At 66.9% G+C, this 15,349-nt stretch overlaps 1 protein-coding gene across 13 annotated transcripts in view; it reads right to left on the minus strand.

Annotated features, from left to right (window-relative positions):
* PLEC (plectin) overlaps positions 1-15,349 on the minus strand; it is a 57,881-nt gene that overhangs the window by 19,013 nt on the left and 23,519 nt on the right. For 6 of the 13 annotated variants that reach the window (XM_084217717.1, XM_084217712.1, XM_084217709.1 and 3 more), the window contains exons 3-23: positions 15,124-15,138; positions 14,621-14,710; positions 14,259-14,294; positions 13,049-13,126; positions 12,864-12,956; positions 12,516-12,682; positions 10,660-10,775; positions 10,462-10,568; positions 10,260-10,379; positions 8,946-9,041; positions 8,447-8,574; positions 7,862-7,955; positions 7,627-7,781; positions 6,540-6,852; positions 5,551-5,628; positions 4,839-5,000; positions 2,757-2,861; positions 1,550-1,645; positions 1,346-1,471; positions 597-749; positions 45-199 (exon numbers count right to left, since the gene is read on the minus strand). In XM_084217717.1, the coding sequence (XP_084073843.1) occupies positions 45-199; positions 597-749; positions 1,346-1,471; positions 1,550-1,645; positions 2,757-2,861; positions 4,839-5,000; positions 5,551-5,628; positions 6,540-6,852; positions 7,627-7,781; positions 7,862-7,955; positions 8,447-8,574; positions 8,946-9,041; positions 10,260-10,379; positions 10,462-10,568; positions 10,660-10,775; positions 12,516-12,682; positions 12,864-12,956; positions 13,049-13,126; positions 14,259-14,294; positions 14,621-14,710; positions 15,124-15,138 (2,483 nt within the window). The remainder of the gene's footprint in view (positions 1-44; positions 200-596; positions 750-1,345; positions 1,472-1,549; positions 1,646-2,756; positions 2,862-4,838; positions 5,001-5,550; positions 5,629-6,539; positions 6,853-7,626; positions 7,782-7,861; positions 7,956-8,446; positions 8,575-8,945; positions 9,042-10,259; positions 10,380-10,461; positions 10,569-10,659; positions 10,776-12,515; positions 12,683-12,863; positions 12,957-13,048; positions 13,127-14,258; positions 14,295-14,620; positions 14,711-15,123; positions 15,139-15,349) is intronic. The other 7 variants (XM_084217715.1, XM_084217711.1, XM_084217719.1 and 4 more) reach the window with 3 other exon arrangements.

A 15,349-nucleotide genomic window follows, 5' to 3' on the forward strand; every position in this document is an offset into this window, starting at 1 on the left:
ACACAGCGGGGAGCCTGGGTGGGGTGCAGGGTCACCGTCCGCACCTGTGCACGGCGTCCAGAGCCTCCTTGTTGGGGGGTGGCAGGAGGAAGCAGACCGAGGGGACGACGGCCTCGCTGCCAGCGGCGCTCAGCACCCGCCACTGCTGCGGCTGCGCGTGGTTCACCAGGGCACAGGTGTCGTTCTTGTGCACTGTCACCTGCGGGGCAGGGCATCAGGGTGGGGTGTGGGCCCTTGTGCCTCTCCCACATTCCCCAGTGTCCGCCCATATTGACCGGTATCCCCCCCATATTTCCCAGTGTCCCCCCACATTTCCCTACGGGCCTGGTGTGGTCTCAGTCTGGGTGGTGGGCCCCTTGTGTCCCCCCTTGTGTCCCCTCATGGGGCTAGGGGAGCATGAGAGAAGGGCGGGAGGTCCCCCATGTGTCCCCCTGTCCCCCAGGGTGGTGTCTGACCAGAGAGGGGGGGTCTTCCTGTGTCCCCTCATGGGGCTGGGGCAGCATCAGACCGGCGTGCTGGACCCACCACGTACCCCCACATTGCCCCACATCCCCCCACGGCCTCCCCAGGGGGACCAACCCTCGTGTCCCCCTCACCTCCATTTGCTTGTAGTCACAGACGGCCTGGATGGGGGGGCGGCCCTGCAGGGGTGTCGAGGGGCTGCGTGGCTTCAGCTGCACGATGGTCCTGGCACGGCGGGAGAGAGCCCCCAGCTGTGCCCCCAACTCCGCCAGCTGCTCCTTCTGCTCCTGTGGGGGCAGGTTTGGGACACCTCAGGATTTGGGGTGCCCCGTAGTGTTGAGGGGCGTCAGAGTTTTATGGAGGTACCAGCTTTTTTGAGAGAGCTCAGAAATGTCAGGAGGTCCCAAAGGTTTTGGGAGCTCTTGGGAGTTTGGGGAGGTCCTGAGAGTTTGGGGAGGGGTCAGGAATATGAGGCAGGGGGATCACCCCAGTCTGTTGCAGCAATGGACGTGTTGGGGTCACCCCAGGGGCTGCAGTGCGGTGGGCACCCCAGCACTGCAGCTGGACACCCCAGGGGCTGCTGAGGGACTCTGATTTTGGGGGTCATCCTGGGGGCTGCCACCTCAAAGTCGCTAGGGACTGGGGTCACCCTGCACGTGGGGTCAGCCTGGGGTTGCCATGGGGCTGGGGTCACCCAGGAGGAGTCACCCTGAGGATCTTGGGGGGATCCTCTTGGGCAGTCCCCCTGGGCTGCCACCTGCCCTCGCTGCAAGGTCATGCAGCAGGGTCACCCTGGAGATGTGAGGAGGGTCACCCTGGAGGTCCCTGTGGGGGGCTCCCCGGGGTCTGGGGGTCTCCCTGGGGGTCTCGGGGGTGCTCTCACCGCGAGGTCCTGCAGCAGGTCCTCGAGGCGTGTGGCCGTGGTGCCGCGGTCGCAGCTGAACTTGCGCCGCATCGTCTCCTCCGTCTTCCGCAGCAGCTCCTCGGCCTCCCGCACCTCGGCGAAGAACTGGGGGGGGGCAGGGGTCAGCGGTGGGGGTCACGCCCTCCCTCCCACTCCCAGCCCTGCCCTGGCACCCCCTGGTACCTGGAAGTAGTTGGTGTTCTCCTTCAGGTGGGTCTCGATGCAGCAGCAGAGCTGGAGCATCCAGCTCCACTGGGTCTGCAGCGCTGCCAGGAACGCCTGGGGGGAGCAGGGGGGACACAGGGGCTGGCACCGAGGGCACCTGCACCGCTACAGGTGCCTGCACCCACACCTGACCTGCTCCCACACCTGCATCCTCACCTGCACCCACACCTGACCTGCACCCACACCTGTACCCACACCTGCACCCACACCTGACCTGTACCCTCACCTGCATCCACAACTGACCCGCACCCACACCTGCACCCACACCTGCATCCTCACCTGACCTGCATCCTCACCTGCACCCACAGCTGACCTGTACCCGCACCTGCATCTACACCTGACCTGTACCCACACCTGCACCCACACCTGCATCCTCACCTGATCTGCACCCTTACCTGCACCCACACCTGCATCCTCACCTGACTTGTACCCACACCTGCATCCTCACCTGACCTGCACCCACACCTGCACCCACACCTGCACTCACACCTGACCTGCACCCACACCTACATCCTCACCCGACCTGCATCCACACCTGCACCCACACCTGCACCCAGAGCTGACCTGCACCCACACCTGCACCCACACCTGACCTGCACCTACACCTGCACCCACACCTGCATCCACACCTGACCTACACCCACACCTGCACCCACTCTGCTACAGGCAGCAACACCAGTGACCCTGAGTGACCACTGCACCCCCCACCAGTGACACCAGTGACCGCTGCACCCCACACCGCTGACCCCAGTGACCATTGCACCCCATACCAGTTCCCACTGCACCCCACACCACTGACCCCCCAGTGCCCACTGCACCCCACACTGCTGACCCCAGTGCCCACTGCAACCCACACCAGTGACCCCCAGTGCCCACTGCACCCCACACCAGTGACCCCCAGTGCCCACTGCACCCCACACTGCTGACCCCCAGTGCCCACACCCTCCTGAACCCCCTCCCCAACCCACCAAGACCCCAAGGTGCCCCTCAGATTCTCCCAGCCCCTTCAGTTCCCCCAAGGTCACTGAGACCCCACAGGTCCCCCCAGATGCCCCAGTCCCTGCAGCCCCCCCAGCCCCTCTCATGCCCCACCATTTGCCCCCACCCCCTGCAGCCCCCCCAGCCCCTCTCATGCCCCACCATTTGCCCCCAGCCCCACGCCCACCTCCAGTGTCTGTGCCCCGGGGTGCTCCTCACGCAGCAGCCGCTCGCCCGAGGTCCGCAGCTCCTGGATCCGCCGCTCCCGCAGCTCCAGCTCCCGCATCAGCGCCTGGGGCAGGGCAGGGCTCACGCTCGTGTGCAAGGCCGGGGGATGGGTCAGGGCTCACACACGTGTGCAGGGCCAGGGGGATGGGTCAGGGCTCCCACTTGTGTGCAGGGCTGGGGAGTTCAGGGCTCACGCAGGTGTGCAAGGCCAGGGGGATGGGTCAGGGCTCACATGCGTGTGCAGGGCAAGGGGGCAGGGGCAGGGGTCACACACGTGTGCACAGCTCTGTGTGTATGGTTACAGCTGGGGCTGTGTGTGCCAGGCGGTTCTGGGTGTGGGGGGCACACGGGGGCTCAGTGCTGCAGAGCAGGGAGGGGACCACATGACACAGCTGTGCACGTGTCTGTGTGTGGGGATGGCGTGTGTGTGTGTGTGTCCACGTGGAGCAGTTGTGTCCTCCATGCATGTCTGCCCACACGTGTGTCCATGTCACGGCCATGACTATCTCTGTGTCCATGTCCATGCCCATCCCTGCATTCGTGTCCATGCCCATCCCCATGTCCATGTTGTGTCCATGTCCACACCCATCCCCGTGCCCATGTCCACACCCACCCCTGTGCCCATGTCGTGTCCATGCCCACCCCTGTGCCCATATCGTGTCCATGCCCATCCCTGTACCCTTGTGTCCGTGCCCATCCCCATGTCCATGTCCATGTCTGTCCCCCGGTCCATCCCTGTGTCCATGCCCATCCCTGTACCATGTCCATGCCCATCCCCGTGTCCGTGCCCATCCCTGTACCCATGTCGTGTCCATGCCCATCCCCATGTCCGTGCCCATCCCTGTGCCTGCGTTGTGTCCGTGCCCATCCCTGTACCCATGTCCATGCCCATGTCCGTGTCCCTGCCCATCCCCGTGCCCATGTCCATGCCCATCCCTGTACCCATGTCGTGTCCATGCCCATCCCTGTGCCCACGTCCTGTCCATACCCATCCCCATGTCCATGCCCATCCCTGTGCCCATGTCCTGTCCATGCCCATCCCCATATCCATGCCCATCCCTGTGCCCACGTCCTGTCCATACCCATCCCCATGTCCATGCCCATCCCTGTGCCCATGTCCTGTCCATACCCATCCCCATGTCCATGCCCATCCCTGTGCCCATGTCCTGTCCATGCCCATCCCCATGTCTGTGCCCATCCCTGTACCCATGTCCGTGTCCATGCCCATCCCCATGTCTGTGCCCATCCCTGTGCCTGCGTTGTGTCCATGCCCATCCCCATGTCCGTGCCCATCCCTGTACCCATGTCCGTGTCCATGCCCATCCCTGTGCCCATGTCCTGTCCATACCCATCCCCATGTCCATGCCCATCCCTGTGCCCATGTCCTGTCCATGCCCATCCCCATGTCTGTGCCCATCCCTGTACCCATGTCCGTGTCCATGCCCATCCCCATGTCTGTGCCCATCCCTGTGCCTGCGTTGTGTCCATGCCCATCCCCATGTCCGTGCCCATCCCTGTACCCATGTCCGTGTCCATGCCCATCCCTGTGCCCATGTCCTGTCCATACCCATCCCCATGTCCATGCCCATCCCTGTGCCCACATCCTGTCCCTGCCCATCCCCATGTCCATGCCCATCCCTGTACCCACGTCCTGTCCATGCCCATCCCCATGTCCATGCCCATCCCTGTGCCCATGTCCTGTCCATGCCCATCCCCATATCCATGCCCATCCCTGTACCCATGTCCTGTCCATGCCCATCCCCATATCCATGCCCATCCCTGTACCCATGTCCTGTCCATGCCCATCCCCATGTCCGTGCCCATCCCTGTGCCTGCGTTGTGTCCGTGCCCGTCCCTGTACCCATGTCCATGCCCATGTCCATTTCCCTGCCCATCCCCATGTCCATGTCCACGCCCATCCCTGTGCCCATGTTGTGTCCATCCCCATGTCCGTGCCCATCCCTGTGCCTGCGTTGTGTCCCTGCCCATCCCCGTGCCCATCTCCGTGCCCGTGCCCACGCGTCACCCGCCGTGCCCGTACCGAGTAACTCTCCTTCTTGGCAGCCATGGCAGGGTTGTTGTGGCTCCAGTCGAAGGCCACCTCCTCCTCCTCGCGCTCACTCAGCCACAGCAGCTCCTTGGTGGCGGCGCTGACAAAGCCGTGGAGACTCTCCAGGTGCCGCAGCCGTGACTTGGAGGAGTTCTGGGGAGGCACAGGGGGGTGGTTTGCAGCTGCGTCCTTGCCCTGCACGGCCTCACTCCACAGGGCTGCCCCCTGCACACCCTCTGTCCCCCCTTATCCTCCTCCCCACTTCCCCCCATGTCCTGCATCTTCCTCCCCACAGCCCCCCCACACCCACCCCCAGCACAACCCCCCCACCATTGTCCCCCCTCCTGCCACACCCTCCTCCAGCAGCTCTCTCCCATGCCACACACCCCCGCCAGGTCCCCTCCCTCTCACACCCCACCAGCAGGGCCCCCTCATGGCACACACCCCCTCCCCAGCAGGTCCCCTCATGTCTGCCACTGCCCTGACCCCCCAGGCCACACGTCCCCACCAGTTCCCCTCATGTCACAGACCCCCTGACCCCCCAGGCCACACATCCCCAGCATTGTCCCCTCATGTCACACACCCCCCTGACCCCCCAGGCCACATGTCCCCAGCAGGTCCCCTCATGTCTGCCACCCCCCTGACCCCCCAGGCCACCCGCCCCCCACATCTGCCCCCATCCCCACCGCCCCTCCGGGCTCACCAGCAGCTTGGCGTACTGCAGTTCCAGCTTGCCCAGGCACTCCCGGTAGGCGCCGCTGGGGCTGGGGGACAGCTGGGTCTGCAGGAGACACCATCAGCCTCAGGACCCCCACCCCAGATACCCCCCTGCACCCCACAAGGGGAGCGGCAGTGGGGATTTGAGGGGAGGGCAGGGCAGCAGGGCTGCAGGGGCTGCGGGGGATGCTCTCGGGGCACGGCGCCCCCCACCCTCCAGGGGTACCCCAGGTCCAGAGGGATCCAGAGCAAGGGCACAGCTCGAGGCAGAGGCTGTGGTGGCTGGGATGGGCTGCTCTCCCCAAACCACCCCCCCACCAGCTGCCGAGATGGGTGAGCTCTGGGGGCTTTGGGGAGCAGAAAGAGGGGTGGCCATGGTGCTTCAGGGACCCCGAGGCACAGAGCAAAGGCAGCCCCCACAGGAAATGCTCAGGAGCAGGGGAGGGGACAGCACTGGGGGGACCCCTCGAAGCAGAGTGGGGACAGCCCAAGAGGACCCCCAAGACCTGGGGATCCCCAGCACCCTGCAGGGTCTCACCCTGTCACCCCAGGGACCAGGGTGTCCCCAGCACCCTGCAGGGTCTCATCCTGTCACCCCCAAAACCAGGGTGTCCCCAGCACCCTGCAGGGTCTCACCCTGTCACCCCCAAAACCAGGAGGTCCCCAGCACCCTGCAGGGTCTCACCTTGTCACCCCCAGGACCAGGAGGTCCCCAGCACCCTGCAGGGTCTCACCTTGTCACCCCCAGGACCAGGAGGTCCCCAGCACCCTGCAGGGTCTCACCCTGTCACCCCCAGGACCAGGGTGTTCCCAACACCCAGGGGTCTCACCCTGTCACCCCCAGGACCAGGAGGTCCCCAGCACCCTGCAGGGTCTCACCCTGTCACCCCCAGGACCAGGAGGTCCCCAGCACCCTGCAGGGTCTCACCCTGTCACCCCCAGGACCAGGAGGTCCCCAGCACCCAGGGGTCTCACCTCATCAGCCCGTGCCCGCTCCACCTTGGCACGGAACTCCTCGATGGCGCGGTGCAGCCCGCGGTGGGCGCCCAGGTGGGTCTCCACGGTGGGCAGGTCGGCGCCCCACTCGGCCGTGGCCACTCGCCGCTGGTTCTCCTCCACCCAGGCCAGCAGCTCCTGCAGGTAGCGCAGGGGAGCCTCGTCCGGCTCCGGCCGCCGCTGCGCCGACGTCACCGACACGGCTGTCACCGCTGTCACCGGCGCCCCCGACTTGAGCCGCAGGTTGTACTCGGTGCGGATGGACACCAGGCGCTCGTGCAGGCGGTACACGCTGCGGGGAGGGAGCTGTCAGCAGGGCACAAGGGCCATGGGGAGCTCTGGGGGCAGGGGGAGATTTGGGGTGCACAGGGGTTGTAAGGGGGTACAGGGAACATGGGGAGTTTGGGGACATGGGAGGCTTTGGGGTGCACAGGGGTTGTAAGGGGGTACAGGGAACATGGGGAGTTTGGGGACACAGGAGGCTTTGGGGGCATGAGGAGCTTTGGGGTGCACAGGGGTCACAGGGGGTTTTTGGGGGTGCAAGGGCTGCAGAGAGTATGGGGGTCTTTGAGGGGTACACAGGAGGCTTTGCGGGCTCCTGCGGTTCACAGGAGGCTTTGCAGGGTTTTGGGGGGCACAGGGGACATGGGTGTGGCTGGGGGTGCAGGGAGCATGGGGGATATGTGGGTCACAGGAGGCTTTGCAGGGTTTTGGGGGCATAGGGGTGGCTGGGGGTGCAGGGAGCATGGGGGATATGTGGGTCACAGGAGGCTTTGCAGGGCTTTGGGGGGCACAGGGGACATGGGGGTGGCTGGGGGTGCAGGGAGCATGGGGGATATGTGGGTCACAGGAGGCTCTGCAGGGTTTTGGGGGGCATAGGGGTGGCTGGGGGTGCAGGAAGCATGGGAGGTATGCGGGGAATGGGCAGCATGAAGGACACAGGGGACATGGGGCGCACAGAGGACACGAAGGGCTTTGGGGGGCAGCAAGGACAAGGAGGACGTGGAGGGCTCTGGGGGCACAGGGCTGTAGGGACAAGCCGTGGGGACGCCCACAGTGCCCGTACCGACGATACATCTGCTCGCCCTGGGGGTGCCGCCCGTCCTTGAGGGTCTGGACGTCGTTGAAGAGCAGCCGGATCATGGCATCCGCCTTGTCCAGGTCCCTCTCCACCTCTGCTGCCTTCTGTGGTGGCTTCCCGGCCGCCAGCAGCCGCACGTCCTGCGGGGCAGGGACAGTAAGGCCACGGGGAGGGGCATGGCCGGGGTTGGTCCCCCCACCCCGCTGCCACCGGCACTCACTGCCTGCAGCAGAGCATCCGCCTGGTTCAGCTGCTCCTCACAGAGCCCTGACTCCATCTGCAGCTTGGTGACCACACGCTGCAGCCGCTCCAGCCTGCGGGGACACGGGGGGACACAGAGGGACACGGTCAGCAGAGATCAGGTCCTGATCACGGCAGCTGTCCTGGCCGCGCACGGCACGGCTCCTGTCCCGCGCTGCATCCTGCTCCCTGTCCTGCTCCCAATCCCCCCACATCCCCATCTTCCTTCTCCCATCCCCATCCCACTTCCAACCTCCATCCCAATCCCCCACATCCCATTCCATTTCAATCCCCATCCTGCCCCCATCCCATTCCCAATCCCCCCCATCCCCACTGTCCCCGATCCTGCCCCCATCCCTCCGCTGCCGTGCCGTGCCGTGCCGTGCCGCGCTCCAGGCCGGCGGCCGCAGAGGTTTCCCAGCAGGAGCGGTGACTCACAGCCCTGTGGTTCCCCCTCGGGGGGGCCGGGACACCCCACCCCGGCCCAGCCCCGTGGTTTGGCAGCGGGAGGGGGGTGTGGATGCCAGCGCGGCCCTGCCCGGCCCCCCGGCCCCCCCGAACTCGCCTCTCGAACTCTGCCCGCAGCAGCTTCTCCCGCTCCAGCACAGCGACGTGCAGCCGCCCCCACTCCTTCTCCACGTCCAGCGGGTGGTAGCCGGGGGGCACCTTCAGCTGTCCCGACTGCACCGCGCCCTGCACGCCCCGAATGTCACACACCGCCCGAAGGGGCGTGCCGGGCACTGCCGCGGGACCCCCAGCACCCTGGGACCACCATCCCCTTGGGACCCACCCCACACCCCCAAGACCCCTTACACCCCGGGACCCACAGCCCCTGCGACCATCATCCTCTCGGGACCCACCCAGAGCCCCCCAACCCCGCAGGACCACCATCCCCTGAGGACACACCCTCAGCCTCTCGAGACCCCTGGCTACCGGGACCCCCACCCCTCAGGACCCGAGATCCCCAGGGTCTCCCCCTCAGGCCCCCCACCCCTTGGGACCCCGAGCACCCAGGACCGTCGCCCCACAGCCTCTCCAGCCCCGCCCCAGCCCTTGGCCGGTACCTCCAGCGCCTGGAAGATGGCTTTGGAGCGGTTCTTGTCGGCCTCCCGAGCCGGCAGCTCCGTTTCCTTGAACTTGAGGAACTGGCGCCAGAGGATCTGCCGGGAGGGGTTGGAGGGCGCAGCTGAGCGGGGACCCCCAGCCGCTGCTGCCCCCTCCCCAAGCACCCGCCCTGCCCAGCCTGCAATTTTCCATGTGTGCAGAGCCGGCGGGAAGGAAGCGGCCGTGCTGGGCTTTGCCAGCGGTGACTCACGGCAGAGCCAGGCAGGGTGAGTCAGAGGGCCCCCCCTCACGGGACACCCGGCTCTGTCAGGGCTCTGAGTCCCCAAACCCTGCAGACCCCCAGACTGGCACCAGAGGGGGCTCAGTGCCACAGCCACACCCAGGTCTCCTGGTGACTCATGGCATGGCACAGCTGGCCCTGTGCTGCCACGGGAGCTGCCACACTGGGCAGGAGCCACCACGGTGGGGCTGCTGGCCGGATGGCACCCCTCACTGGCCATGAGCCACCCACGGTGGGGCTGTGGGCCGGCTAGCACCCCTCACTGGCCATGAGCCACCCACGGTGGGGCTGCTGGCCGGATGGCACCCCTCACTGGCCATGAGCCACCCACGGTGGGGCTGCCGGCCGGCTAGCACCCCTCACTGGGCATGAGCCACCCACGGTGGGGCTGCTGGCCGGATGGCACCCCTCACTGGGCACGAGCCACCCACGGTGGGGCTGTGGGCCAGCTAGCACCCCTCACTGGCCATGAGCCACCCACGGTGGGGCTGCCGGCCGGCTGGCACCCCTCACTGGGCATGAGCCACCCACGGTGGGGCTGCTGGCCGGATGGCACCCCTCACTGGCCATGAGCCACCCACGGTGGGGCTTTCGGCCGGCTAGGACCCTCACTGGGCATGAGCCACCCACGGTGGGGCTGTGGGCCGGCTAGCACCCCTCACTGGCCATGAGCCACCCACGGTGGGGCTGTGGGCCGGCTGGCACCCCTCACTGGCCATGAGCCACCCATGGTGGGGCTGCTGGCCGGATGGCATCCCTCACTGGCCATGAGCCACCCACGGTGGGGCTTTCGGCTGGCTAGGACCCTCACTGGGCATGAGCCACCCACGGTGGGGCCGTGGGCCGGCTGGCACCCCTCACTGGCCATGAGCCACCCACGGTGGGGCCACAGTAGGATTCTGCCACACACTGCCCCAGCTACCAGTGGCTCCCAGGGTCGGTCACCCCTGTGGCAGCCCCTGTGCCTGTCTTTGTGCCCATCCCTGTGCCCATGCCAGGCCAGCAGCGCTGCTCCTGTCCCTGGCAGCCTCACCTCGATCTCCTCGTAGCTGGCGGGGAGGCGACGCTCCTCAAAGAGCGCTGAGTGCTGCCGGCTCCACTGCAGCAGCCCCGTCACCACCTCGTAGTACTCCTGCCAGCGCAGCTGCAGCTCCTGGGGAGGGGGACACGTGTGGGGTTGGGTGTGACACGGCAGGGGGTGGCAGCAGAGGTGGCCCCCAGCACCCCAAACTCACGTTGGCCTTGACGCCGTCCTGCACCTCGGGCACGCGCGGCATGGCGTCGTACAGCGAGGACACGTAGGTGATGATGGACTTCTCATCTGGCTGCGCCACATCCACGTCTGCGGGAGGGAGGGGGTCAGGTGGGGGACCCCGTGGTGGGGAGGGATGGGGCTCTGCAGAGGGACCCCCCCAGGTCACCCCAGCCCGTACCTTCGGGGTCCAGCAGCCGCGTCACCCCCAGATCCCGCTCGGCCACGGTGAAGGCCTGGTCCAGGTTCTCCAGGTTGCTCTGGCGGTACACCCGGCTCATGTCGATCAGCATTGGCCTGTGGGTGGGGGGCAGCAGGGGTCACTGGGGCTGTGGGGACCCCAAAGTCCCGAGGAGGGCAGGTCCCCCCTTTCTGGGGCCTGCCTCCTCTGCCTGTACTCCTGCCAGGCCATCCCACAGCCCACACCAGGGGCACCGGTGGCAGGGGAGACCCCCACAGCCAGCACAGGGACAGGAGGGGCTGGGGATACACACAGTCCCCAGTGGGAACCCCGGCACAGTCAGAGCACCCACGTCCTGTGAACTGGGCACCCCAACCCTGCATGGGGCTGACCCCCCAGTGCCATGTGGGGCTGACACTCCAGTGCCATGTGGGGCTGACACTCCAGTGCCATGTGGGGCTGACCCCCCAATCCCCTGTGGGGCTGACACTCCAGTGCCATGTGGGGCTGACCCCCCAATCCCCTGTGGGGCTGACCCACCAATCCCCTGTGGGGCTGACACCCCAGTCCCATGTGGGGCTGGCACCCCAGTCCCATGTGGGGCTGGCACCCCAATCCCCTGTGGGGCTGACACCCAAGTCCCATGTGGAGCTGACCCACCAATCCCCTGTGGGGCTGACACCCCAGTCCCATGTGGGGCTGACACCCCAATCCCATTTGGGGCTGACCCCCCAGTCCCCTCTGGGGCCGACCCCCCAGTCCCCTCTGGGGCCGACACCTTGGGCACCCCTTGGGGCTCCATGGCGGGGCCAAGCTCAGGGTGGCAGTGCCGTGGTGCAGAGCACAGCAGAGCTGTGACACGGCACAGCTGTCACATGGCACAGTGCAGGTGCCTCCCCCCATCTGGCACAGGCCTGCACATATTTGCTCTCCCCAAAAGCACGCAGAGGTCCCAGGAGGACCCGTGGGGACCTGCCTGCCACGGCCCCAGCACGCCAGCGGGCACGGCAGCGCTGGAGCAGCCCGATGGGCCGGGACTCGTCAGGAGCACGTGCTCACATTGCCCCAGACAGGATCAGCAGGGCTGCCCCACGAGAACAGGATCAGCACAGCTGCCCCACGAGAACAGGCACGGCCACCCCATGAGCACAGGATCAGCCCAGCTGCCCCATGAGCACAGGATCAGCACAGATGCCCCACGAGAACAGGATCAGCAGAGATACCCCAAGAGCACAGGCAAAGCCACCCCATGAGCACAGATCAGCACAGCTGCCCCAAGAGCACAGGCACGGCCACCCCATGAGCACAGGATCAGCATGGCCATCCTGGTGAGCACAGGATCAGCACGGCTGCCCCATGAGCACAGGATCAGCCCAGCTGCCCCATAGCACAGGCAAAGCCACCCCAAGAGCACAGGCAAAGCCACCCCATGAGCACGGGGTCAGCACAGCTGCCCCATGAGCACAGGATCAGCATGGCCATCCTGGTGAACACAGGATCAGCACGGCTGCCCCATGAGCACAGGATCAGCACAGCTGCCCCAAGAGCACAGGGTCAGCACGGCTGCTCCATGAGCAAAGGATTGGCAGAGATGCCCCATGAGCACAGGATCAGCAAGGCTGCCCCAAGAGCACAGGAAAAGCCACCCCATGAGCACAGGATCAGCACAGCTGCCCCATGAGCACAGGATCAGCACGGCCATCCCATGAGCACGGGGTCAGCACTGCCACCCCATGAGTTTGGGGTCAGCACTGCCACCCCATGAGTTTGGGGTCAGCACGGCCATCCCATGAGCACACGCCTGCCCGTGGTGTGGGTCACACACATGGATCACACGGCACCACCACGGCACCCACCTGTGCCGGTGGATGATGGCGTTGAAGAGCCGCCCGTCCCTCCAGCTGGTGGTGAAGTTGTCGCAGCGGAGGCCCTGGTAATCCTCCACCATCCGCTGTGACCACAGCAGCAGCTTCTCCTTGGCTGTCATGTCCTCCGACTGCCCCGTCACCTGGATGTCTGAGATCTGCCAGGACACAGCTGTTACTCTGGAAACTGGCACTGGCACAGCGACACTCGCTGCATGGCAGCTGCCAGTGACACCACTCCTGCCCCACTCGGGACCAGACCGGCCCGGGGAGGCCCCCGGCCCCACGGAATCCTGTCCCCGCGGTCCCACTGTCCCCTCCCCACCCCGCCAGGCTCACCTGGAAGTGGAGGATGATGGTCCAGATGAGCCCCAGCGTCAGTTTGGGGTTGCCGTCGGCAATGTCATCGTTCCGGATGTTCACCAGCTTCACCTGCAGCACGGGACACACGCGGCTCAGGGACGGGGCAGCCCGGCACAGCGCCGGGGCTTGTGGGCATCCCGGGGGTCCCTCCCCATTCTCACCTGCCGGTGCTTCAGGTAGTTGAGGGCAATCTGGACATTCTGCAGCTTGTGGAAGCGCATCCGGCCTTTCTCCCGGGGCTGGGGGAGAGGAGAGGAGGGCGGTGAGTGCGGCCACGCTGGACACAGCCCTGCTGTGTCCTGCCACCGCAGCCCCCCGGTGACACCACGACACGCCCCCGGCCCCGCCGCGATGCCACCGCACCGTCCTGCCATCGCGGCCGCCGCACCCCGGCGCCATCCGGCCCCTCCCCGCGCCGCACATGCCGATGGCACCCGCCCTCGCACTTTGCCCCTGCCGGGGTGGGGACGCTCCCCGTGCTCCCCCCGCGAACCCGGCGGCACAGGCTGTTCCCACGCCCCGCCCGGCAGCACCGGGACCATCAGAGCCGTCCCGAGGGGAGCCGAGGGCCCCAGGGGCACAGCAGCCGCTGCCCGGGCAGGACTGGCCTCAGTGCCAGCCCACCACGGCCCTGACAGCGCTGCTGCCCGTGTGGCCACCGTGGTCCCTCGCCATGCAGCTCCCCAGCACGCTCCAGTGTCCCCTCAACAGGACCAGGAACTGCCAAGCTGGGTGAGTCCCCCAAACTTGTGGGTCCCGAAGTCCAGGATCCCCTGGTCCTGCCCAAACAAACCCGCCCACACATTCCTGCCCCCCGGCAATGCCAAAATTCCACCAGCTGAGCCCAGCTTCGGCTGCCAGAGAGCTGGGACTCCATGAACACCCTGGTGCCTCTCAGCAACAGAGCAGGGTCACTCTGGCCCCAGAGGAAGGGGCCACCATGGACCCACAGCCGCTCAGGGCAGGGCCAGCCCCAGGGTGAGTTGGTGGCCACATGCCACCCCCCTTGCCAGCCACCCCACAGAGCCAGCAGCACATCCAGCTGCGGTGCCATGGAGCGAGTCCAGCTCCAGCAGGCTGAGATCGCTCCCAGGGATGCTGCTGGTGAAAGATGACTTTTCTCTCTTGCTGCTGCCCCTGAGTTCTGGCCCAGAGAAACCCACCCCCACAGCTCTGGGCATCGGGGGGCACCAGGACAGGCAAAGCATGCAGCAGAGCACTGGGGCGGCACCGGGACAGGCACGGCACACGGCGCATGGCATGCAGACCGTCCTGCGGCATGCTCGGCACCGCTCCGTGCCGCTGCCACAGCGCTGGTGCCGCCGGTGGCCGTGCGGGGCCGTGCCGAGAGCTGACGGCAGAACCACTCACCAACCGCAAGGTCCGCAGGACGTCGCGCTCCCGGGGCTGCCCCGGCCGAGCCGAGCCGAGCCGAGCGGAGAGGAGCAGAGAGAGGAAGGAGGAGGAGAAGGCAAAGGCGGCGGTGGGCCGGGGGCCGGCGCCAGGAAGCAGAGAGGGCACCAAAGCAAAGAGAGGTTAGAGGCGGGGGCGGGGGGCGCGGGCACTCCGGGGTCACCGGGACGGACCGACGGCCAAGCAGGAAGAGAGGGAACAGAGGCAGGCAGCGAGGGTGAGGACGAGGATGAGGATGAGGACGAGGACAGCCGGCGGAGGGGTGCCGGCGCCTGGCGGGGACTGGGGGACAGCGCGGGGCAGGGCAGAGGGGCACCTACCAGTGTGTCACCCGACAGCACCTCCAGCAGCGAGATGAGGTTGTGCCCGTCCCGCAGGTCCTCGTACAGGTCGTTGACATGGCGCTGCGCCTGTGGGGACAGCGACGGTGTCAGCGGGGCTGGGGACAGCTGAGCGCCCCCCACCCCTGCCAGGGGGGCTGGGGGCAGCTGAGCACCCCCCACCCCTGCCAGCCAACACCCGGGTGGGTGCCCAGTGACCCCCCCAGTACAGCGGGTGCTCACACACAGCCCCAAGTGCAGCTGGTGTCCCCAGTGCCACGACCCCCCGACACACACAGCAGCTCCCCCTGTGCCAGGACGGATCTGGCATCACTCTGGCATCACTCTGGCATGCAGAGACCCACCGTGAAGGGGTCAGACCCCCCACCCACCGTGAAGGGGTCAGACCCACTGCCTACCACAGTGGCAGCCCCAGGGGAAAGGAGGGTGTGCAAAGAGGAAGAGCGCAGTGGGACAGACAGAAAAAGAGAGGAAGGACCTACCTCTGGTCGCCAGTGCTGCGCAGGGCAGAGAGAAGAGAGCAGTTAGGAGAGAGCTGAGAGGGGACCCAGGATGGGCAGAGCGTGGTGGCACCACGATGGCACTGCAGGGTCAGGGACATGTGGAGACACATTGTGGGGACTGGGCCATGTCCCAGGGCGTGCCAGGCACCAAGGTGGGGCTCTGCCTGAGGCAGGGAATGGGAACTGGAGGGGTGGGACAGGACTG

Source organism: Fringilla coelebs, assembly GCF_963513975.1.
Source record: "Fringilla coelebs genome assembly, chromosome: 1".
NCBI classification, from domain to species: Eukaryota; Metazoa; Chordata; class Aves; order Passeriformes; family Fringillidae; genus Fringilla; species Fringilla coelebs.